The 25,124-nt window shown below is 43.6% G+C and overlaps 1 protein-coding gene across 1 annotated transcript in view; it reads right to left on the bottom strand.

The window, feature by feature from the left end:
• Positions 1-4,550: 4,550 nt before the first annotated feature.
• The window catches only part of MRPL13 (mitochondrial ribosomal protein L13), a 37,118-nt gene continuing 16,544 nt past the window's right edge, over positions 4,551-25,124 (bottom strand). Inside the window, exons 5-7 of the mRNA XM_083749479.1 lie at positions 24,986-25,072; positions 24,018-24,139; positions 4,551-4,819 (exon numbers count right to left, since the gene is read on the bottom strand). Of these exons, the coding sequence (XP_083605605.1) occupies positions 4,795-4,819; positions 24,018-24,139; positions 24,986-25,072 (234 nt within the window). The 3' untranslated portion in view covers positions 4,551-4,794. The remainder of the gene's footprint in view (positions 4,820-24,017; positions 24,140-24,985; positions 25,073-25,124) is intronic.

Genomic DNA, 25,124 nt, shown 5'->3' with positions numbered 1-25,124 from the left:
TTCATATCTTATACCCTATTTTTACTTCCATCAATCACATCTGAAAAATTTCCAATCTATCCACTTAATATACATTTCTTACTTCCACTATTACATTTAAATCTCATAACTAATATCTCTATTCTTTCTGTACTTTGCAACGTTTCATATATTTTTCCTTACAAAACTTCTTGTAGTCCTACTAGCGTAATTTGTTGATTACAGTTGCTCTTCAAATAGTTCATATATTTCTTCCAATCTTCTGTGAATCTCTGGTCCCACAGGTTTCGAATCCTTCCTGTCATTTTGTCCAATTCTGCATAGTCCATTAATTTTGTCTGCCATTCTTCTTTTGTCGGGATTTCTTCTTGCTTCCATTTCTGGGCTCTTGCCGTGATCTGCCTCTAGACCAACATACATGCATCATCAAGTGGGAGTAGGGGGGTACCAAGATGCCATAGCAACAGCTTGCACGGCATCTCATAAGCACAGGGAGAGCTGCCCTAGAAACGTCACCATTGGCCCAAATTAGGATCCACCCATCAGTAAGGACTATGGCAAATGGAACAGGAGGGTGCTAGCAGGGAATAGTTAAGTGCACTATCCCACAGTTGCCAGGAGTCCTCCCCATTGCTCTGGAAACTGATTAGGCAAATTAAGCAGATATATTGGTTGGGTCCCAGCTAAGGTTGGTTTAGCCGATTCCTGTGTTGCAGGAGGTTGGATTGCATGACCATCTGGGTCCCTTCCAACGCTGCAGTTCTACGATGATATGAAACGAAGTGAAACTCAGTTAATCTGGATCAAATATGAATAGAGAAAGGGAATTAAGTGTGGCTTCGGTTTCAGTTTCGGAGGGAAAAAGACTGCACCAGATGGCAAAGTCTGGAAAACAACGCACTAGAGGTTGTAATAAATCAGTGCTGCCTGTTACTGAAGACATCTTACAGTTTGTAGGCTAAAGATCAATTTTTTACCCAAAACGAAATGGAATCCCTGTATAGTGGCTTGAATTGGTATGCACACACACCTGGCCAAAGATGCACTGCGCCCAAATTGCCTCAGTAGACACACATATTGGTCCACATGATGTTCCTTGATGCTGATTTTTGTTGCTCCGGTAAGGTTCCTAAAATTACATACTCTGTAATATCCTGTCCAAGATTTTGACAGTATGTTTTAACCCAACTCCCCACAAAATCATGACCTAATATTGCAGCTGGTGGGTGTTTTTTTGCAGTGATTAAGATTTACCTTAGATGAATATCTGGTCTATTAGCTAAGCATACAGTATTAACAAGCAATCTGAAAGCAGTGTAAATTGCAGTTCATGACTGACTGGCTGTAGACAGCATCCAAGGATACGCTAGGACCTGTTGGAATTGTTCCCAAAATTAAATGTGAGAGGGAATGGCTCCTAGTATTCCATATGCTGTGCAGGATTACGCACAGTGCAAGGCCAATTTGCTAAATGGCCTGCAATGTAAATATTTGCATAAACAGTTATGCAGGATTGACAATAGGAGAGGGCCAGAACTTTCTCTGAAAAACATCTCACTGAGTATGGCTCACTATCCAACAGCAAGCAGAGGGAGAACTCAGAAAGACAAAGAAAGTAAAATAAGATACTGTATAGGATTATGCCCAAACCTTGCTGTGATACTCTGCACATTCAGATATCCAAACAGCCAGTTTGCCCGTTTCCTTACATGCTTGTGCTTTGCTGTTTGGCGTCCATCATTTTCAGGCAGAGACCATGCAGGGAGGGAGGGAGGTTGGACAAAGCAGAGATTAGAAATATTCCCACAGGTACCAATAGGAATCGTGGATTTGTTACGCAAACGCTCGCCTAATGATTTCCAGGGAATGCGTTGCATTCTGTAAGCAGGACCTATTTATTTGTTGTTGTTGTTTAGTCGTTTAGTCGTGTCCGACTCTTCATGACCCCATGGACCAGAGCACGCCAGGCACTCCTGTCTTCCACTGCCTCCCACAGTTTGGTCAAGCTCATGCTGGTAGCTTTGAGAACACTGTCCAACCATCTCGTCCTCTATCATCCCCTTCTCCTTGTGCCCTCCATTTTTCCCAACATCAGGGTCTTTTCCAGGGAGTCTTCTCTTCTCATGAGGTGGCCAAAGTATTGGAGCCTCAGCTTCACGATCTGCCTTTCTAGTGAGCACTCAGGGCTGATTTCCTTCAGAATGGATAGGTTTGATCTTCTTGCAGTCCATGGGACTTGCAAGAGTCTCCTCCAGCACCATAATTCAAAAGCATCAATTCTTTGGCGATCACCCTTCTTCATGGTCCAGCTCTCACTTCCATACATCACTACTGGGAAAACCATGGCTTTAACTATACGTACCTTTGTTGGCAAGGTGATGTCTCTGTTTTTTAAGACGCTGTCTAGGTTTGCCATCACCTTTCTCCCAAGGAGCAGGCGTCTTTTAATTTTGTGACTGCTGTAACTATCTGCAGTGATCATGGAGCCCAAGAAAGTAAAATCTCTCACTGTCTCCATTTCTTCCCCTTCTATTTGCCAGGAGGTGATGGGCCCAGTGGCCATGATCTTCGTTTTTTTGATGTTGAGCTTCAGACCATATTTTGCGCTCTCTTCTTTCACCCTCATTAAAAGGTTCATTAATTCCTCCTCACTATCTGTGGAAAGTAACACATTCCTCTGTTTGACCAGCTTGGATCAAAGATTTTCAAGAAGCGAACGAGCAGAGTTAAGTGGACAACTGAGTAGACTTGGGAAAATGCTCAGAGAGAAACTGACCGTAGTTCACCAGGAGGGCAGCATGCCCAAGTCACAGCTTTTGTGTGAGAATGATCATAATGAACAGTGGGCTATAATTTTTAATGACGACTGTGCTATGCAGGCTGTATGAAGTTCACACCACATATTACTCTCACACGTTCTTTCCCCTTGACCAAAATTTATCACTCGTAACTTGGCTTCTTTAACTCCAGCCAACAGTGTTAAGACCTAAGTGCATGTCATAAAACAGGAACAACTGCCAAAACATTTGTTATGGCCACTGGGATTGACTTTTTGTAGCGTCAGAACTAAATCATACCTGTAGCCTTGATAACTATATTCGATTTGTTCAAATTATTGGACAAATCACAGGAAAACTGTGTTGCACCCAGGAAAGGAGAAAACCTCATGCCCTCTGAAAACAGTTCGGTAAGAATGCCCATTTTGCAGATTTTAGAACATTTTTATTTATCATTTTATACATGTGCCAAAAGAAGCAAGAGGCAGATGTGTAGCTTCAAGATTTCTTCCAAAACCCAGTCACTTTTTAATCTTAGGAGAGTTGCCGATTTTGCCAGATGTTCTAAGAAGTCAGAGCAACTCTGAAGCATTTAACACAGGAGGAACAACTAAGAGGGCCTAACTCAAACACCTAGATCTTGTCCTCTCAAAAGATTCCTGCCGAACAAGAAGTTCAGATTCAGTCTAGGTGTGCTCATTCCATATGCTGCCAAGACACACCTTGCGTTCCATGGCTGGAAATTTGCTGTCAAGAGTCTCCTGGAACTGTTCCAATATGCTGGAGAGGTCCGACAGTAGACCTCATTTCACCGCTGCATAACTCTCCCCATAAGCAGAGTGGCATTTCAAGGCTTTTCAGCCCAGCAGACCTCAGGAACAGAGCTACACCCCGAGTTAACTACACTGGCGTTAATCCAGAGATATGCACCTAACAGCAGTGTGCTGAGTGTTTCTCTCTACTTGTCACTACACTTTTGTCTTTCAGTGGATGGCGAAAACCATTCTCTTTTGTTGGGCATCAGAATGCTGCTGTGTTCCTTCTCTAGTCTCCTTGCTTCTATTTTTCGCTCCATAAGACACACTTTTTCCCTCTTAAAAAGGGAAATTGTGTGTGCGTCTTATGGAGAGAATGGCGCTGCGCAGAGATGGAGAGATTTTTTTTTATTTTCCTCTAAAACTAGGTGAGTCTTATGGTTGGGAGCATCTTATAGAGCGAAAAATATGGTAACTGGTTACTGCATTGTGGTGTACGGAGCTGGATTGCTGTGGTTTTTATATTTGTTTGTACTTTAATTGCATGCACTTTTATTATTTCTGCTTTAATTGCCTGGATGCATGCTGCTCTAGGGGCCTATGGAGAAAGCGCAGCAAACAAAACAAATTCCAACTACAGCTAGCTACCCAATAAATGGTTGGTGATGTTAACTTGTACACTGGTAATCTAATTTATAGGTGAGACAAGGGACCCTGAATCCAAGTTTAACCTCACTCTCCTTTTCGGCAGAAGGAAGCACGGCACTGTCTCTAATGACAGCCCTAGCTGTCTATCAATCCTGTTCTGCATGCCCAGTTCCCGCTCCAGTAAGGGGATGTGTGTACAAAAGTCTTTGCTAGAGTAGGATGCCTAAACTTAAGTGTGAGATCATTGGCTAACTGCAGGCTTCAGCAGGAATACGACAATCTAACAGCCAGCACACTTGCTCAAATGTTTTACGTATTATACAGTTACGCGTGCCACAAAACAAGTTCACCCAAAGGCCAGAACACTGTATAAAAAAAGTAGATACTGCAGTTAATTTCAGAAAAGTATTTTTTATTGTCAGCCCCGTTCCCCCGTCCATGGAAGAAGAAGAGGATTATCAAGCATAAACAAATGAAGTAATACTGCCCTAAACCTGGAAAAAAAATCAAGTTTGCTTTAGAGCAGACAATTAAAACTTTATGCAATTAACTAAACTGTGAAATGCTGGATGGCTTTTATCTTCTAGAAGACGAAGCATGTAGGCTCCTGTTCCCATTCTTTCACACTCTTCCTGCTACGCCGGTCGAAAATCTTTAGGTCTGCAAATAAAAAAAAAGCAGGGATGAATAAATATGCTAGGACAGCTTGTCAAATAAAACGAAGAAGAAGAAATAAAAAGATCATAAACTATTATTACGGCGTTGGGAACCTGTGGCCATTCCTCGCCCTTAATATATTGGCAGCTAAAATAACAGTGCATCAGTCTGTGCTATGGAAAAAAAATATGTGAAAAAATGTACCAAAGAACAAGCAGAAAAATTAGGAGGTGGTCATTTATGGAGTTTCCTGTAACTTATTTCTGCTCATCTAAAGGCAACTAGCAAAGTGAACTGTAGTCCTGGTCCCATCCCACTTAAAACCAAACACACATACGCTCTCTCTCTGCAGCTAAAGATGCTTTGGGACACAATAACCTGAAATGAAATACAGTGGACCCTCTGGATACAAATTTAATTTGTTCCAGGGGTCCGTGCAGACCCTAAAAAATCTGCATCCAGAGGAGCCATTTCTGTGCATATGCGCGAACGGTGAAACCCGGGGAAATGCTTCCAAGTTTGCCGGTTTCACAACCCGAAGTTTATGTTACTCGAGAGTAACGGAACCCGAGAGTGTACTGTATTCAACTTGCGTTTTTCTCAGAACACACCAACTGAGATTAATGAATATGACTCAAGTTAGGTCCATTAATTTCAAGAGACCTACTTGTGAGCAAAACTTAGTTGACCACCACTCATGGGAAATAAACAAGCCATTAGCAGAGATAAATGAGATAGCTTGAACATACAGGCCGAGAACTGCATAGTATGTTGGATATGAAAACTGGAAAACACCATCTGATCATCTCATTTCACAAATACAACAAGAGAGGGAGCCTCCCAATTCCCATGACCCAGGAGAGCTCCGGGTTCTGCTGAGCAGATGGGAAATGCAGAAATTGGCAACCACATTGCTCAGCTGATAAAAATGAAACAAGGCTCAAATCAGTATACCACACAAGTTCTCCAATGATCTGGAGGCCAGACCCTGCTATTTAACGCCCCCCCCCCTAAATATGGCAGTTATTAAAAAGTGTTTATAATAGTTAGACGTAGACTATGATGTAGATGCTCACCCGGTGCTGCTACATCGACACATATTTAATTAAGTTCTTTACCCTTCTCCCCAGTGATGAATGGGAATCCACTGGTCAACATTATCGAGTTGCTTCGCTCCCTCCCTCCTCCCATTCTCTGCTTCTGCTCTTGCAGTGAAGTCATGAGCTGGCAGCCGTAAAAGACAAGTGCTAATTGGAACATTACTATGCTGTTTCGTTACCTGGGACTGGGAACAGGCAAGGCTATTCTGCAGCATTTCAGAGTCAACACCAGCTATCTGAACAGTGACTTGAGAAGCAACTGCTGCTCTAAATACAGTGGTACCTCGGGCTACAGATGCTTCAGGTTATAGACGCTTCAGGTTACAGACTCCGCTAACCCTGCTTCAGGATGAGAACAGAAATCGCACGGCGTCAGGAGGAGGCCCCATTAGCTAAAGTGGTGCTTCAGGTTAAGAACAGTTTCAGGTTAAGAACGGCCCTCCAGAATGAATTAAGTTCTTAACCCGAGGTACCACTGTACCACTTTTCCCCCCATTACCAAAGGAGCGCGTTAGAACCTGAGATATGAAAGCTAGGAGCTAAATGGCACCTTAAACCTAGGTTATGTGTGCTACAAAGCCGATTCCCCTTGCAGGGAGTTGATGTTGCGGGCAGATCATGAGCTCAACACGTGCATCACAGTGAGTTCCTGGCTGCATCATTTCATATCGGCCAGTCCGATCAGCCAAGGGGGGCATGGCTTAGCCCATTTAAACGAGCCGCAGCCAGGCTCTCACCCTCTTTTACCTTGCTCCCACTAGGAATCAGGTGTTTGTGTGTGTGTCCTCTGTCCAAAGCCCAGACGGGGGCCAGGGCCATAGCACAACTCCTATCAGTGACCCTGGGGGAATTCCTAGTTGATGTGCATCAACAGGCCTTCCCATATCGGTAGTTAACTCTTATTAGACTCCCTGCAGGCGGGCAGGAGTCAGATAATAATAATAATACATTTTTATTTATACCCCGCCCTTCCCGGTTCAAAAACTGGACTCAGGGCGGTTAACAACAAATTTAAAACACTTTAAAACACTTAATTATAAAAGCAGGATAAAATACAGTGTAAAAACATGAGTAACAATGAAATTCAAAAATCAAAAATCAATTAGATAATCCCCAGGGCTAGCTGGCTGAATTGGTCCTACTTGGGCTAACGAGGAGGCCAGGGGAGAATTAGCTGTGGGGCCTCAGAACGGGTGATCTTCATAAAAGAGGAGGGGGAGGGAAGGGAAATAAAAGATCAGGCTGAATTCAAATTAAAGGCCAGGCGGAATAGCTCTGTCTTACAGGCCCGACGGAAGGAGGTTAAATCCTGAAGGGCCCTAGTCTCATGGGACAGATCATTCCACCAGGTCAGAGCCATCACTGAAAAGGCCCTGGCCGTGGTGGAGGATAGTCTAACTTCCTTAGGGCCCGGGACTTCTAAACTATGGTTATTCATGGACCTTAAGGTCCTCTGCAGGGCATATCAGGAGAGGCAGTCCCGTAGATACGAGGGCCCTAAGCCGCAAAGTCATTGGTTCCAATGCCTAAGCCAATACCACTCACATTCTGTAATCAATAAAGTTGTGGCCTTTTTTCAGCCTATTAACATAAATTCTGGTGTCAAGTGTCTTTATTCTACAATGGGGGAGAAGGTTCAGGACCCTGCCATGCAATGTAGTGTCTAGGCACACTTTTTTAATAACAAGAATACAAAGCTGAAAATGAATGAACTGCAGCTGAAATATTCCGTTCATTTTTCACATGGTCTAGTCCTTCCGCTTCCCACCCCACTAATATTCTTAAGAGGGTCTCTTCTCTGGTATTCAGAGAGTAGTTGGAAGTGGGGAGGCAGAAAAAGGTCCTCCTTTCCTCCACTCTGCAGTTTAATGTGAAATCTTAGGCGCAGCACTGCACCCAAAGCTCAGAAACTGCTTAATGAAATTCTGTCGCAAAATGCGCCTAAAACAATGGGAGTTTTGAACGCTGAACCATACGGATTGAAAAAGGGAATGTTTAATAAAGAGGCGTTTACACAAAAGGCAATTTGCAGTCCATAAAAAAAGAAAGGAAAAACATGTTTCCCCCAGGTGCAGAGGCCTCAGATTCTGACATGCAGGTCTATGCACAAGTCCTGCCTTTGCTGATCTAGGCAAACTTCAGCCATTTCAGACCCAGAACTGACCTTTAATTCTCATCTACAAAATGTATGTATTTATCTAGAACTCTTGCATATTTAGACTGTTCAACAGTGGAACTGTCTCCTTCGGGAGGTTGTGGACTCTCCTTCCTTAGAGATTTTCAAGCAGAGGTTGGCTGGCCATCTGTCATGGATGCTTCCCTGAGATTCCTGCATTGCAGGTGGTTGGTCGAGATGACCCTTTGTGTCCCTTAAGGTAAAGGTAAAGGGACCCCTGACTGTTAGGTCGAGTCGCGGACAACTCTGGGGTTGCGGCGCTCATCTCACTTTACTGGCCAAGGGAGCCGGCATACAGCTTCCGGGTCATGTGGCCAGCATGACTGAGCTGCTTCTGGAGAACCAGAGCAGCGCACAGAAACGCCGTTTACCTTCCCGCCGGAGCGATACCTATTTATCTACTTGCACTCTGACGTGCTTTTGAACTGCTAGGTTGGCAGGAGCAGGGACCGAGCAACGGGAGCTTACCCCGTCGTGGGGATTCGAACCACCAACCTTCTGATCGGCAAGCCCTAGGCTCTGTGGTTTAACCCATAGCGCCACCCACATCCCTATAACTCTGCGTCCTTTGCAACTCTACATTTCTACAATTCTATATTGCTTTCTGTTACAAATGACCTCAAAGCGGCTCATGTGTTACAAGTCAAAACATCAATACAATTTATAAAACAGAATGAAAAACATAAAACCGTAACGATGGCAATCAATACAGCAATGTAGAAAAGGGTGCAGTAGGAATATGTGTTTATTAACTGGAAATGCTGCATCTCACAGCCAAATGACTAGGAATGTTTTCATCACTCCTGCAAATTTTCCTTGCTTCTTTTTAAGCATGCTCAATATTCAGGGAATATAATTAATTTGTGTTTATTTATATTTAGTAAACTTTATATAGAGCCATCCAAGCACATGGAATTTGGCAGAACTGCAGGAGTCTAAAGTTTGACAGCAGGCGACAGAATAGAGGAAAGGGTCAGGCAATGGTGGCAGGAACTGTGTGAACTCAGTTCTTAGGCTTTTCTTTTTTTCCCCCCAGATGGGTTTAAAGAAAAAGATCACAAGCATCCGTTTCCAACTTAACAGAAGTGAGCGGAACTTCTGGATGAGCTGCAGAGAAAGAGTTAATGTGCCCCAAAATTAAATTAAAGGCGACTTTCTCTGAAACCCTGTTAGGTTTTCAAAAGCCACTGGTACTTTTTTGTCCTTTCCAAAGAGTTTTAGGCATAAATACAGCCCAGGCCCAAAGAGGACTGCTTCTGGCAGCGGAGACTTACGAAACAAAACATCTCCAATCCCAAGAAAGCCCTTAAGAGCGTTAATCGATATCCCTATGAGCGATGGCCGTATGAAACCTGGGGCATTCCTCTTTCACTCTCTGAGTTTCCCTTAACAAAATATAAAAATTCTTCTGCACTTGGAACAAATCAGCACAGTGTAACCGAAGAAAGTACATGACCTTGGACAACTGGAAGCCGTTGGTTAGAAATCTGGGCACATGGGGGGGGGGGAACTGGTTTAGAGAATTTATGAATAAATGGGATGCCTTATAGGGCCTGTGAAAGCCTCTGTCTTCATCAGAGGATAAAAAGTGGGTTGCGATGAGGGCCAGTCTGTTTTGCCAGTTCCTCACCACCCTACTGTGCCCATGACTGAAAGCTATAACTGAAAGAACCACCTGATGTGATCGCAATTAATTTAACTCACAAAGCATTAATAACTTGCAGCTTTGAAAAAGTAGCCCAATGGACTGATCTAGAGACCTGTGTCAGGCACTGCTTCTACTATGGATTTATTCTGCATAAAAGATATTGCATTACATTCGTCATTAAATTATCTTTCCACTGATATATAATTTTATGGTATTACTCCAAAAGAAAGTGGTGCTTTGAGCCATCAAACCTCAGAATTACACTTTTCCCTACAGGTTCCCACAATTTTGGCCACCAGTGTAGTTTAAAAATGATCTCAGGGCCAAGAAAGAACATTCTCCAAAACCATAGGGTAGATAATACGGGCTTAGATGAAGCAATATACTGACTCGCTTTAAGGCAGTTTTGTAGGTTCGACAGCCAGTATTTTAAAGGGGGAAAAAACCTTCCCAAACTAAACACTGTCTCCCCGCCCCATGTACGATGCTATTTAACACCCCCAGAGCCTTGTTAAAACGTATTTTCAGTGTGTACAAAAAATACGTGCACTAGAAAATTTGCTGACGAAACTGCTGAAATAAGTGAAAGCAAACCGTGGTAGTTTTAAGCCCAATCTCAATAGAGTCACTGTGGAATTTGCTGCTTAGCAAAACCGCAGGCAGCGCATTCCAGTTAAGGTGACCCTTTTTTTGCCTAGCAATGCTCTGCAGACCAAAAACTGGGGTTTGGCGGAAGCTGTATGGTGGGAGTAGCAGCCTATTTTATTTTTAACAGCATAGTAAACATAATTAACAAGACTCTGCAGCCTTTAATGACAAGGCGTATCCCCACATTATTTCCATGCAAATAAGCACAAGGGCGGATAAAAACTGGAACTGTGTTGTATAAAGGCAGGAAGCATGCCCAAAAGAGCAAGGATGCACCCCTGTGTTCCTATGCAAAGCTAGTTTTAAAGAATGACAAAAAAAAAAAAATCGCATTAACTATCATAGGAGTTGAGAAGGAGGGTGAAACCCTCTTCTCCATCCTAATTATGAAAATACAAGAGCGGGGGGAAATCAATGCATAAGTCTTTATCCAAATGGCATGTGGGATCCAACAGAGAGATAAGCCAACATTTTACTTGGATAAATGGGAGTTATTCCTTCTTTCTGGATTATAGTGACACAGAAGGTGTCCAGATTTCAAAAAGTACAGTGGTTACGAACTTAATTCGTTCAGGAGGTCCGTTCTTAACCTGAAACTGTTCTTAACCAGAGGTACCACTTTAGCTAATGGGGTCTCCCACTGCCGCCACGTGATTCTCATCCTGAAGTAAAGTTCTTAACCCGAGGTACTACTTCTACAGTGGTTACAAACTTAATTCGTTCTGGAGGTCTGTTCTTAACCTGAAGCATTTGTAACCCGAGGTACCACAGTAATGGAATCTTTACAAATGTTTCTCAGATTATTTCATTCAAAGCTCCATTACATTGCAACATCAAGGAACATATTCAACGTTATGTCAAAATTAGCGCAACCAATTTCCCCTTCACTTCTAACACGTACTTGGAAGACTATCACAGCTTTCTTAGCTGTCTTTAAGTCTATGAAACATTACCCCACAAATACAGAAAGCAAGATTTGTCAGCAGAAGTTGCTTACTAAGCCAGCAATATGCACCTGGCATGACGACTTTGAAGCCTTCAAAATGGCATTTTTTCTATTTGCCTGCAGGTCCTTGTCAAGTGAGAAAAATGACTCCCATCCATGTAGTGAGTGGCAGGTATTCATCACCTCCTTGCCGTGGACAAACCTGACTTTTCTGACAGGGCTTAAGTTTTTCTGAAGCACTGCATGAGGTCAGTGCCTTGCAGCTAATATATTAGCGGTGTACACCAACAAATCTGACACAAAGAGATTAAGTAACAGGACAAACGCGAAGTTGAAAAGGGCACTAATGAGTCTGAACTCCGGTTTGGGTGAATGGCTGGGAGAACTTTTCCAAACATGGAGTCAAGACAGACACTCAGAAAGTCTCTGCAGAGTTGTGCAGCCGTTTCACCCACAGGGCTGCTCCTACTTCCATTCATGCGGATTTCTTGCAGAAATAACTCCCAAGTGTTTTACAATCCATGGCTGGCTCCTGAGGGCAATGCCAGTCTTGACAAACAAACAATAACAATGCACTCTCTCTACCAATTCTGCACTGAAATTAGTGGTTCGACAATTTCTGCAGAAAAAGCAGCTGAAGTCTGAAGACTGGGTGGTTAAAGAATACTAGGCTTTTGAGCTACATATGACTCCTGCCCAGTTCTAGTACAGCAAGAGGACAGCCAAAACTGGAAGGGAGAGGAGACGCAAGAGGGAAGGGAGCCAAAGAACGATGCACAGAGTGGGCAACCTGAAAGAGATCCCTCTCATCTGAGCTATCCAGAATTGGCCTCCACAGTCACTTATGGACTCATTGTTAAAACCGTGTTTATGGAAGACAATCTTACTCAGCAACGAGTGATTGAAGAAGACGACGAAGAGGAAGAGGAGGAGGAGGAGGAAGAAGGCCAAGAAAGTGGGGGAGGCTAAGCAGCGTGCAAAAATATAGCTTTTTGAAAGGAACAGAAGGAGACAAAAATCTGCATGATTCAAAATGGCCAGCCAACGCTGAAATGTCTAGTACAGTCATACGTTTGCTTCATGTTACGTTTTTTTCAGGTTGCGTTCCGCAGCGACCCGGAAGTACCGGAAAGGGTTACAGACGCAGGCGCGCAAAATGATGTCACGTGCATGCGCAGAAGCGGTGAATCGCAAGCCATGCGTGCACAGATGCGCCACTGCGGGTTGCGTTCTATTCATGTTGCGAACAGACCTCCGGAATGGATCCCGTTTGCAACCAGAGGTACCACTGTATGCATCTTTGAGCTTCTGGTCTTATTAGGGTGAAAAGGGACCTGAAGAATCAAGATCTTTGTGCTGTCGGCGGTTTACGTTTTTCTGCAAATGGAATTGCGTATGAATGGAGAGAACACCCAGTCTGCTCCCCGAATGCCCCCTTCAAAACTGCACTGGCCCTGGCGGTCCCGGATGACAAGGAGAAAAGAAATTCCATCTCCTTCAAGAACTTGAGATCGAATCAGGCCATTTGCTTTGCTTTAGACCAGTCTTTGTTCTAGCTGCAGTCGAGAAATTAAAAACCATCAAGGAGAAAGCCATGCTCACAAGAATGTGGAATTATTATTAGTTGATGACAGCAATGCTGCCCTGTAATAACGTGTCACTACTTCTCTTTCAGGCTTGCTTAAGAAAATATGTTTTCAACAGGCTCTTTAATGTTCTATTTTATCTGTATATATAAATAGAGGGGGGTGGGAATGTATATACCAATTTATTTCAGTCAATGTAATCAGTCACGTACCACACTAAGCTAAACCATAAAGGTAAAGGGACCCCTGACCATTAGGTCCAGTCATGGCCGACTCTGGGGTTGCGGCGCTCATGTCGCTTTATTGGCCAAGGGAGCCAGTGTACAGCTTCCTGGTCATGTGGCCAGCAAGACTAAGCCTCTTCTGGCGAACCAAAGCAGCGCACGGAAATGCCGTTTACCTTCCCGCCGGAGTGGTGCCTATTTATCTACTTGCACTTTGACATGCTTTCGAACTGCTAGGTTGGCAGGAGCAGGGACTGAGCAATGGGAGCTCACCCTGTCGTGGGGATTCAAACCGCTGACCTTCTGATCGGCAAGTCCTAGGCTCTGTGGTTTAACCCACAGCGCCACCCATGTCCCACCTCCCTTTAGGAGACAGAGCCAAAACGGCAGTACTGTTCTATAGTCACAGGCCAGATTAGAACCAGACCGCAACAGGTCCTGTGTATATTGAGTCCCATCAGGGGAAAAGGCAGAGTTGCCATTAATTTGGTTCTGAATTGATTTTAGAATGAATTGGTTTTAGAATGTATTTCAATTAATTGATTGTGATGTTATGTAAACTGTGTTATTTTTACTGTTGTTAGCCACTCTGAGCCTGGCTTCGGCTGGGGAGGGTGGGATATAAATAAATTATTACTATTATTATTATTGTTATTATTATTATTGATGCATATATTATGATAACAATATTAAGAGAGCAAAGTTTTCAAGAATATACTGGTGGGGGACGGGAAATCAATGCATTGCTTATTTTTTACCAAGCAATATTCCTGCTTCAGTTCCTTCTGTATCTGTTTAATCACAAGAGAATGTAAATATTTTACTATTTTGATGCGCCTCTCATGGTTCACTAGGTAGTGCTTATGCACTTCATCTGACAGGAACAAAGACATCCTTGCAAACTGGAATTTTAACCTGGGGGTAAGGTTAGAGAGAAAGGCAGTGGAAGACTTAAAGAGGGATGCATTACAGGGATAAAGAAATCATGGGATTAAGTTTAAACAGCCAAAAAGGCTTATATGTGGATTTGCTGACCTTTCGGATTCTTAAAATTTTATTTTGAGCCTTCATATTAGAGCAACACTCTTGGCATCTAGCCACTGGGCAAATTTGAGAGCTCCAAGGGAATGAGAGTCCCTCTTTTGAAGTACCTGATTACCTGTGCAATGCTTCGAAAAGCGAACGTTGGTACTTAACCGTGATAAGTTCCTTCTCTATACGGAGAACTGGGTTGTTTCTGCCCATCTCACCACTGGCAGGAAGTTTTAAAAAAACAAAACTTTGAGGATACTTCAGGGCAGGGTGGATTTGATTTAAATCAAATCAATTTAAATCATGATTTAAATCACTAGTAAGTAAGACTTGATTTAAATCACTAGTCAGTAAGACTCAATTCAAATCTCTTTTTTTTTTTTTTACAGAAAGACTAATTTTTGCCGGTATAATCTTAATATTTACAACCAGATGAAGGTTTCATTTTTGGAATATTAAATTTTCAGAGTAGTTTTTACAGTTATATCAAAAATTACTGATTTGGTTATATCATTAGAAATACGTCAGACAGGTAATTATGAAATTATTGCAAGGTTTTGTAAGGTTTTCTGCTGTACATTATTGGACAGAGAAAAACAATCATTTCCTTAATAACAATTTAAGCAATTTATTGAACTAAAGCAATAACATTATATGTATCCATGATTGTTAACTGATGTGCTTAAGCTTTTTTAAAAACAAACAAACAAAAACAAAAGCAAAACTTAGACTGAGTTTTAGCACACATGAAAAACCTAAAGCAAATCCTGATTTCCTGATGAATAGCCTTTGGACTATAATGTAACTTAAATAGAAAACTATCTTTAGAAAGATTTTTCCTCCAAAAGCATTTTATTTTAAAAATCATTTAAATAAAAAAATCGGATTTTTTAAAAAAAGATTTTTTTTTTAAAAAAAAATCATTGATTTTTATCCACCCTGCTTCAGGGGAGAGACAAGCCCCTCGTCCCAGCTCAACTCATGCTTAAGCAAATAACTGCAATAGCGACTAAGGAATAGGAGGGGAACACAGCGATTTCAAAGGAACTGTTATGTGCTGAATTGAATAGGATCCAAAAAGCAGCAGTCTGATTGGTCCTAGAACAATAGGATTCAGAATGCAGCAGTCTGATTGGTCCTAGAATAGGATTCAGAATGCAGCAGTCTGATTGGTCCTAGAACAATAGGATTCAGAATGCAGCAGTCGGATTGGTCCTAGAACAATAGGATTCAGAATGCAGCAGTCGGATTGGTCCACAGACATTCTGGGGAACCTTTATTCCTCCTCACCACTATGAGCTAAATAAAGAGCATGAAATCCACTCTTGACTCCGAGTATATTTCAGGAACATGCCCCCCTGATCACTGCATGAAAGGAAAGGTTCCTAGTGGCCCCTTTAACTAGCACAGGGGAAAGGGAAAATGGAAATAACCCTCATAATGGGCTGAGAAGGCCAGAAAAGCTGGGATGGAAAGATAGGAGGCCCCTGGACCTTCGGGCAAAAGTCTCATACCCCTCTGGGCAACCCTCCGAGATTCAGCGTCCAATAGTCTGATAGGTCTGTAGCAAGCAGGGTGGGGAGACTGTGGAGGCCATGAGGAGGTCCAAAGTCTGTCCTAGACACGCAATCCACTCGCCTAACTTCCCAGCCCAACTTCCTGAAGTGCTGGAGCTGCTGGATCAAGCATTTGCAGTTTGCCTGAAACCTCCTCGGCTTGGGCTGCTGTTAAATTCAAGGGAATTCCGCAGGCAGCCTGGGATCCCAGATTCCACTGAGGAATAAATAATAATAATTATTATTTATTTATACTCCGCCCATCTGGCTGGGTTTCCCCAGCCACTCTGGGTGGCTTCCAACACAATATTAAAATACAGTAATGTATCAAACATTAAAAGCTTCCCTAAACAGGGCTGCCTTCAGATGTCTTCTAAAAGTTTGTTAGTTATTTTCCTCATTGACATCTGGTGGGAGGGCGTTCCACAGGGTGGGTGACACCACCGAGGAATCCAGAGGAAGCGAGGAAGCTCCATCTCTCAGAAAAGAAAGTCTCCTCCTTTCTGCTGGGTTTTCCCTCTGACCCTTTCCGAGGCCCAAAGGGAGCTGAAAAAGTGGTTCCAAGAAACGAAGACAAAGGAAGAACAAAGGAAAGAAAAATCCCTTCCAATGTGGCTCTTCCGCCTTCTTCTTTTGCCCAGAGCACGCAAGAGACCTCATACCAGCGGTGAATGCAGGAAATGGAACAGGGGCATACTTCTCGCCTGAAGTATCCCTCAAATATATATTTTTAAAGACTTCCTGCCGGTGGTGAGATGGGCAGAGACAAGCCCACATCATGGATCCCAATTTTCCCCCAAGGGAGAAATAACCTCTGTTCAGGTTTAGGCTGCTTGCAGCAAAGTACTTCGTTATTTTCTATCCCCATAGAGTGCTTGGTTTTTGCTTTAGTTCACTCCAAAGCAAAATCTAGTTATGACTCGGGCATGTCAACCCAGAGCTCAATATTTCTCACTGCAATTTGTACTTAGTGCAAGATTTGTTGAGAAGGTAATTAACTGTGGCATTCATAGGGGTACTCAAGGATTAAGCAGATTTTGAACCGGGGACTCAAATCGATTTGGGATCAGGCTTAGTAGGCTGGCTGTAAAATTTACTGCTTAGGTTCTGCTCAAACCCAAGTTGGAACGGTTCAATTTAACCTGCCACATAACAGTTTCCAGAAGAAGCAGAGTGAAATCCAATAGCTTTTATTTCAGCTTCCTGTCTCACACTTGCATTCATGATTGAAAGCAACCAAAATTGAAAAAAGCATCTTGCTAATGCAGTCTGGTGAACATTCAGCCTGGACAGAATAAAAGGATAGATCAACAGAGGGAAAAGTTGGTCAAGTAAAACTTATTTTGCACTTCAAAATAGTGAACAGTTGCACAGTTCAAAGCACCTCGAGTAAAACAGAATACAAAAAATGTGGCTTTGCTAGTCAAGCCAAAATTTATGGTCACCAGGTTCCTTCATGGCTTGGCAGAAGCAACATCACTGCCCAATATCAGGCAGTTACAGACTCTCACACCCCAACTCACCCTACCTGTGAAGAAAAGAGCTGGGGAGCATGTTGGCTTTTGTTGATGTTTGGCAGAGCAGCTCAGAGCACCTCATTTGAGCAGCAGCCAAATAAAATCTGCCTCTATTTACTGTGGGGAGGAAAGATGAATAATAATAATAATATTTTTTATTTATACCCCACCCTCTCCGGCCAGAGCCAGGCTCAGGGCGGCTAACACCAGCAAAATTACAATAAAAACATAATAGGAGGGAAAAACAGAACAAAACAATTTAAAATGCAGTCTCATTTTAATACTAGCCCATAGATCAAAACCATAAGGAGAGGGGGGAAACTGGTCGGACTGAGTCCAAACCAGGTGGAACAGCTCTGTCTCGCAGGCCCTGTGGAAAGATGTCAAGTCCTGCAGGGCCCTTGTCTCTTGTGACAGAGCGTTCCACAAAGTCAGGGCCAGTACTGAAAAGGCCCTGGGCCCTAGTTGAGACCAATCTAACCACCTCGCGGCTTGGGACCTCTAAAGTGTTGTCATAGGTGGACCTTAAGATCCTCCGCGGGGCATACCAGGAGAGGCGGTCCCATTGGTATGTGGGTCCTAGGGAAAGAGAACACCAGTTTCGTCTGCTGTTGCTTGGAGGGGGCAGGGGGAAGAAGGGGAGACGCTCAGCGTGCTTCTGCTGAGCAGCAACCATCTTGGGTGATTTGGCCATGCAGCTGCCAAACAACCCCAGTCTTCCTCCCAACCTTGGATTGCTACACGGCTGTTGGGATGATCACGCTTGAAAGCTGCAAAGGAGGCTACTCATTTGGCACGCACAGCAAATGAAGACACTCATTAAGCTGCGGCCCAGCAAACGTTGTGCTCCCACTCCTGAGAAACAAAAGCCAAAATAATTTTGTAGAACTTTTACTACAGAGAAACCAGGAAACACAGCCATGCTCAGCTCATCTTTCCTCCGAAGAAACAAAAAACGGCAGGTAAGCGGGCACTCCCACAGAAGTATTTTTAGCCGCGCATGATTCCCTGGGGCAAGTTATTTTATGCTCAGTCTCTCTCAGGCAGCTGGAGTGCAAGGGGCCTGTAATTTTCCAGTTTAAACAGTGCCTAATATTCACAACTGAAGGCAAGACACTTTTCATGCACATTTTACTAATTATAAGCTGTGCCGTTAAGTACCATTTCCCTGCTTAATTCCACATGGCATTTCTCTGCGTTAAAACCACTGGCTTCCTGTAACCTTCTTAATTGTGGTGGTAACAGACTCCAATTTCACAGCATAAAACTGCAAAGGTCTAACATTAGCAGGATTTTTATGAAAACATCTCCTGGCTTCCATATGAGGAGAAGCATCACTATCAATTTGGCTGGAGTCCTATGGCATCTCCCAACCCATTTCCATTCCCTCCCCCCCCCATATTTTTTTCAGAACTCTCCTTTCTGCACTAAGGATTCTTGCAGCCTCTTAAAGTGCTTTGATTGCTTCCTTGTTCTTACACAACGAGGGGTCAAGTGCTTTCCCCCTTTCTCAGCAGTGGGAATAAAAGCTTTCTGACCTCCTCTCTCACTTCCTCTTTTGACCTAAGCAAGATACTTAAATGTTTCTTGAGTGGGGAGGGGGAATCTGAAGGAGAGTCAAGCCTAATAGTGTTCTTGTCAGGAGCTTGTCCTATACTCGAGTAGGACCCCGACAGAGACACATGCCCGGCTGGCATGTTCCCTCCCTCCTGGTCGATCATTTGGGAGCTTCAAAAGCTTTCTTCAGCCCGAACATCACAGTGACCGATACCAACAGACATTGGCACACTTAGGGATCCGAAGAGTCTTCGCAGCTTGCGTGACAGACCTCAGTAACTCAGCATTTGGGCTAATCTACTTTATTTACATATAAACACACACGGAGCACTGCAACATGGCTCCCTCTCTCTCTAGCATCAGACAGCTAAGAGGAAAAAAACAAAGGACAATTGTCCCACTTCACGGAACAAAGTAACACAAACATCCTGCTTCCGTCACTTCCCACTCTGTGGAGTCAAAATATACACCGTAATGTGATAGACAAAAATCCCATGACTGCAATCGTGGAGCAGGAATTCTAACAGTTGTAACAGTCACTTCTGCACACTTCTGCAGAAACAAGATAAACTTCGTATTTCTCCCCATCTCGATTCTGAAGGGAAACGCTAAGCCAAGAATCTGACTGCTCAGAGACCAAAGGGGTCCAGGACAGGGCATCCAGTGGTCAAGAGGCAGATACCAGTGTTCAAAATTAGCCGGGCACCAGGCACATTTTGCACCTGGCTTTTGACCACTTGCAGCCAAGTGAAGATCTGGAGGTGCATGCCTGGGGATCCTTGGATCTGGAGTAATACCCCATCCCGCAGAATTCTCTCAGTTACATTTTATCTGCACAACTGGAATGAATTTCTGGAACCTGAATGCTTTTGTCTGTGCATCCTGAGCAGGAGCTGTTGCCATTAAGAAAAAGAGGTCGGAATAGGCCAATATCTATGTGGATTGTCCCTGGATTAAGTTCTCAAAGTTCTCAACCTAGCTCAAGGTTGTGAAATGAACTACAGTGGTGCCCTGCAAGACGAACGCCTCGCAAGACGGAAAACCCGCTAGACGAAAGGGTTTTCCGTTTTGGAGGCGCTTCGCAAAACGAATTTCCCTATGGGCTTGCTTCGCAAGACGAAATGTCTTGCGAGTTCCTGCGGTTTCCCCCCCCCTTTCCCCACCTTTTCTTAAGCTGCTAAGCCACTTATCAGCTGATCCGCTAAAAGCCGCTAAACCGCTAATAGCGCTAATCCGCTGTCAATGGGCTTGCTTCGCAAGACGAAAAAACCGCTATACGAAGAGCCTCACGGAACGGATTAATTTCGTCTTGCGAGGCACCACTGTAGCCAGATGTTTAACAGAGAATCAATCACAGTCTGCCCATCATTTGAAAAATAAGACTTTAGAGCCGTCTTGCCCCAAAATGGCAACTAGACATTCCATTTAGAGCCTATAATCTTGGTTTAAGGAGTCATTTGGCCCCTAGCTTAAATATCTGAGTGAGATACATCTATGTCATGCACAGTAACCACCAAACTGTCTCCACAACACCCGTTATCTATTTGTTTCTCATCCTCTGTGGGCAACAATCTAGAAACAAACCTTTTAGGCAATCAAGGAGGAAAGAAAGGAAAAAGAGACAAAGGACAGCCAGGAACCAATGGTGAAGGAACCAGCAGCTCAGGCATCAATTCTAGTAGACTCTTAATTCCTTGCCTTTTAGCTATTATAGTGCTCACCAAGGTATCTGGATTTTGAAACAACCAGGAATATAGCCAGATGAAAGTATGCAAAATGAAGTTAGTTTATGGAAATCTGCATGTTTTCCATTGTTCCAGACACTGGATGCAGACAGAAGGATATATATTCAGCATTTATATATTGGGTTTTTTTTTAAAAAAAATAGATGTTCATAGAATCATAGAGTTGGAAGAGACCACAAGGGCCATCGAGTCCAACCCCCAAAGTACTTCAAAAACAAGCTTCCCTCCTACCGCATTTTTCGCTCCATAAGACACACTTTTCCCCTCCTAAAAAGTAAGGGGAACTGTGTGGAGCGAATGCAGGGGGGAGGCAGGCAGGAAAAGCCCTCCTTAAAGCGTGCACGGCTCCTGTGGGCTTTTGCGGGAGGTGGGGGTATTGCCATAGCCACGCGCAGCCCCTCCAGCCGGCTGGAGAGGTTGCACGCGGCTAAAGAGGAAGCCAAGACGTCTTGGCTTCTCCCATAGCCGCGTGCAGCCTCTCCCGGCTGAAGAGGTTGCGCACTACTAAAAAAGGATGGATCCTGCTCGCTGTCTTGGCTTCTTTTTTCTTTGGTGCTGGGGGGGGGGGGGGCGGACCTGGGCTTCCCCGGGCACCCCCAGAAGCTCTTTGGGGGGGTGTGGGGGGGGAAAAATAATACTTTCCCCCCTTTATTTCCCCCTCTAAAAACTAGGTGCGCCTTATGGTCCGGTGCACCTTATGGAGCGAAAAATACAGTATGTTATAGACCAAAGACTGTTCTGACATAGTGGACTGCAGGAGGAGAGAGACAAGCAGCTAAGGGGGGTTTGTAGTTGTGGCGAGATTCTGAGATGTCTTGGCTCGCAGTCTAACTTCATACACTACACCAGATAATATTAGAAGGGTGAAATGCTTCACAGAGGGGAAAGGGTCAGACACCTGGACTCTCCTGGAACTTTTTCCTTGACTCGTCGTTATTCCAAAGTTAGCAGACTGTAAAGTCCTATTTGGAAGGAGAATGCCTTTAAATAATCAGGCTCATAGGGAAGCAGCTCCAGCTCTTGAGAATTCTCTTTTGGGTGGTCTCTGTCTTTCTGATTCTCTCTGTCCTATGTAATCACAGGATGGAATAATTCTGCATATGCCACAATAAGATGGAAATACTGTACTTGTAAACAGCAGTACATTTCAAATTCTGCTCGTTATAAGAGCATAGCAGGATTGAGAAAGAGGTAGGAGCACACTAAGTTTCCAAAACACTTTTTATCTCCTCCCTAAACAAAATAAATTAAGCCCATATAATATACTGAATAAATAAAATAATAATTTTATTACTTATAACCCACCCATGTGACTGGGTTTCTGCCACTCTGAATGGCTTATAGCATATATAAAAACATAGTAAAACATCCAGCATTAAAGACTTCTTGATACAGGGCTGCCATCAGATGTCTTCTAAAACTTGTGCAATTCTTTATTTCCATGACATCGGATGGGAGGGCGTTCCCCAGGGAGGGCGCCACTACCGAGAAGGCCCTCCACCTGGTTCCCTGTAACTTGGCTTCTTGCAGTGAGGGAACCTGCAGAAGACCCATGGAGGAGGAATATCTGATTTTAAGTTTTCCTTTCTTCCTACAACCACAATGCCCAACTATCTTTTTTTAAGTCCAAGGCTCAACAGTTAATGAAGGTGAAGACTCATTCAGTGAGTGAAATAACTTTCTTTAGGTACGGCAGAATTCTTTCAAAGCATTGCAGTGAAAGGGAGGCTCCGTCCCTGCCTTGTTTGGTAACCTAAGAACCTACGAAGAGCCTGTGGAAGACCAGAAAGCAGGATTTGAGCAAAGAGCATGCTCCCTTCTTGTGGTTTCCAGAAAACTGGTATTCAGAATCATTGCTGCCTCCAACTGTGGATGCAGAGTATTGATTTCTTATGTTCTCCCATCACTCTTAGATCACATGCAGAGAATCTGAAGTGAAAGTAAGGTCAGTATGGAATTCTTATTTAGAACTCTGATGTATGGGCCTTGCTACTACAGTAGTACCTCGTGTTATGAACCATCCCCCTTACAAATGCTTTGGGTTACACGCTCCGCTAACCCGGAAGTAGATGCCCCTTGTTGCGACCTTTGCGGATATGAGCGGAAGTCACGCTCTGGCGGCGCAGCAGCAATGGGAGGCGCAATTAGTGAAAGCACGCCTCATGTTACAAACAGACCTCTGGAACGGATATAATAATAATAATAATAATAACAATAATAATAATAATAATAATAATATATTTATATCCCGCCCATCTCTCTGGGCGGCTTCCAACAGAACACTAAAATACAATAACCTATTAAACATTAAAAGCTTCCCTAAACAGGGCTGCGTTCAGATGTCTACTAAAAGTTTGGTAGTTGTTTTTCTCTTTGACATCTGGTGGGAGGGCGTTCCACAGGGCAGGTGCCACCACCAAGAAGACTGGTACCCGATATCTTGGCTTCTCGCAGAGAGGGAACCACCAGAGGGTACGTAACACGACGTACCACTGTAATCATATAATGTTCCAGGAAGATCATCAAATGTTTTGCAATACATTTGATTCCTGCATCATTACTGTACATTGATATTTCAGCAGTGGGTCTTTTACTAACAGATTTCTGAGGTGGTCAGAGGCAGGGATCCAAGCCCAGTTGCTTCCCAGATAGTCATTCGTAAAGGTGGCACCACATAGAATGCATAGATCTCATAGCGACCGCTGCTGATTCCAATTGCACAGGCGTATTTTTATAGACACAGCGACGGTAAAACTTCTATGGCAGGAGAGATGGTCGTGGGAAGAGAAGAGGCATCTACCCTGCACTGAAAAACAAGCTCTGCTTGGGTAGCATCACCTCAAATGCCACTGAAAAGGCAATATTCTAGCGGGTAGATATTGAGCTTGGAAGGTCTGCTCTGCATGCTAGATTTGGCTCTAGTGTCCTTCACAACATACCCTTAATACTTGGCGCAAGTATTGGTTTCAAGATTGCATTCTGGTTTGGTAAAGGAATTTATCTCCTCAGCTTCCTGCTTTCTTCTCTTTGTAAATAAAGCTTAAGACACATATTATGGACTGCTTTCAAGGCTGCAACTTAATCCACTCAAAGCCTTACAAATACCTGTGTGTAAAGTATTCCACGCGAAAGCAGGCTACTATATTTTATAGGTTAGACCAGGTTGTGTTTAAAAAACTATTCCGAAAATATTTCCCTTGAGGACCAAAAACAGATATGCCTTGATTTCTATTATTTTAAAGGAAATGCGAGCGCACACACTCTCTCACGAAATAAGAACAAAATCTACTCTCAGAGTAATCCAAAAACTGAAGGGACAAATGTATATGGCGTATCCGTCTTCATCTTTGCTTCAAAGGCATTTTTAAAACATTTCTCTAGCCGCTTAGAAGCTAACGCATTCTTTAAAAGCTAATCCATCACGTGCGGTTATAAAAGCCCTGTGCAAGGACTTTTAGGCACTTACGGATTCCAGAGCCTTGGGAAAGCATCGATTTCCTCTTGCGTATATTCGTCAAACCTCTTGGGCACTTTGCGGGGCTGTCGAAGCACCTCTACAAGATTCTTGCGTATTTCTTCGGGGATTACCTGAGGAAGAGGGAAACACAAACAGCCACTGGCCATCAATTGCCGTATTTTTTGCTCTATAAGATGCACCCGACCATAAGACACACCTAGTTTTTAAAGGAAGAAAACAAGAAAAGCCAGCAAGAGCCGCAGACACATTCGCTCTTTAAAGATAGAGCGGCTCTTGCTGGCTTTTCCGGGAGGTGGAAGAAGGGACTGATGGGCTGCCCTCCATCCCTTCTCCCACCTCCCTGAAAAGCCAGAGCAAGCTGCACAGCTATCTCTGAAGCCAGCACAGCAAGAGGGAGAGCTGTGCAGCGGTTCTTGCTCTGCTGGCTTCCCAGCGAAGCAGATGAGGGACGGAAGGGAGCCCTTACGCTTTGCACAGCTATCGCTGAAGCCAGCACAACAAGTGGTGCTAGAGCTGCGCAGCTCTCCCTCTTGTTTTGAGTGTTATGCTGAGGTCGGTCTGTTTTTCCTATTTCTTTTGCATTTCTGTGGCTCTTTTTTTGTGACTGTGTGGAACCAAGTTCAGCTACTGATTGACTGATTAGTTTGGTGACTGCAGTACATTGTTTATTGCTTTCATTTTATGGATCAGTGGTCTCGTTAGATAGTAAAATCCATGTTAAATTGCTCTTTTAGGGGTTGTTTTTAAAAGTCTGGAACAGATTAATCCATTTTACGTTACTTTCTATGGGAAAGTGCGCCTTGATTTTGGAACGCTTTGGTTTTAGAACGGACTTTTGGAACAGATTAAGTTTGAGAACCAAGGTACCACTATACATGGATTGAAAATGTAGGTTAGAATTTGCATGGATACAGTCGAGATTGGTACACAAGAAACAATACTGGCAACGAACTTACATCATCTGCAAAGATGTGCAGCCTTTGCATCATAGTTCTTCTGAGAAGGTTTTTGGGGAGCATTCCATACGTAGCCAGTTTTACAATCTGCAAAAGAAAACACATAACATTGGCTATCTCAAGGTCTCAGAAATCTTCA

Source organism: Podarcis gaigeae (genome assembly GCF_964106915.1).
Source record: "Podarcis gaigeae genome assembly, chromosome: 7".
Taxonomy (NCBI): Eukaryota; Metazoa; Chordata; class Lepidosauria; order Squamata; family Lacertidae; genus Podarcis; species Podarcis gaigeae.
The sequence above is the reverse complement of the archived record's forward strand: the minus strand, read 5'-3'. Positions and strand labels throughout refer to the sequence as shown.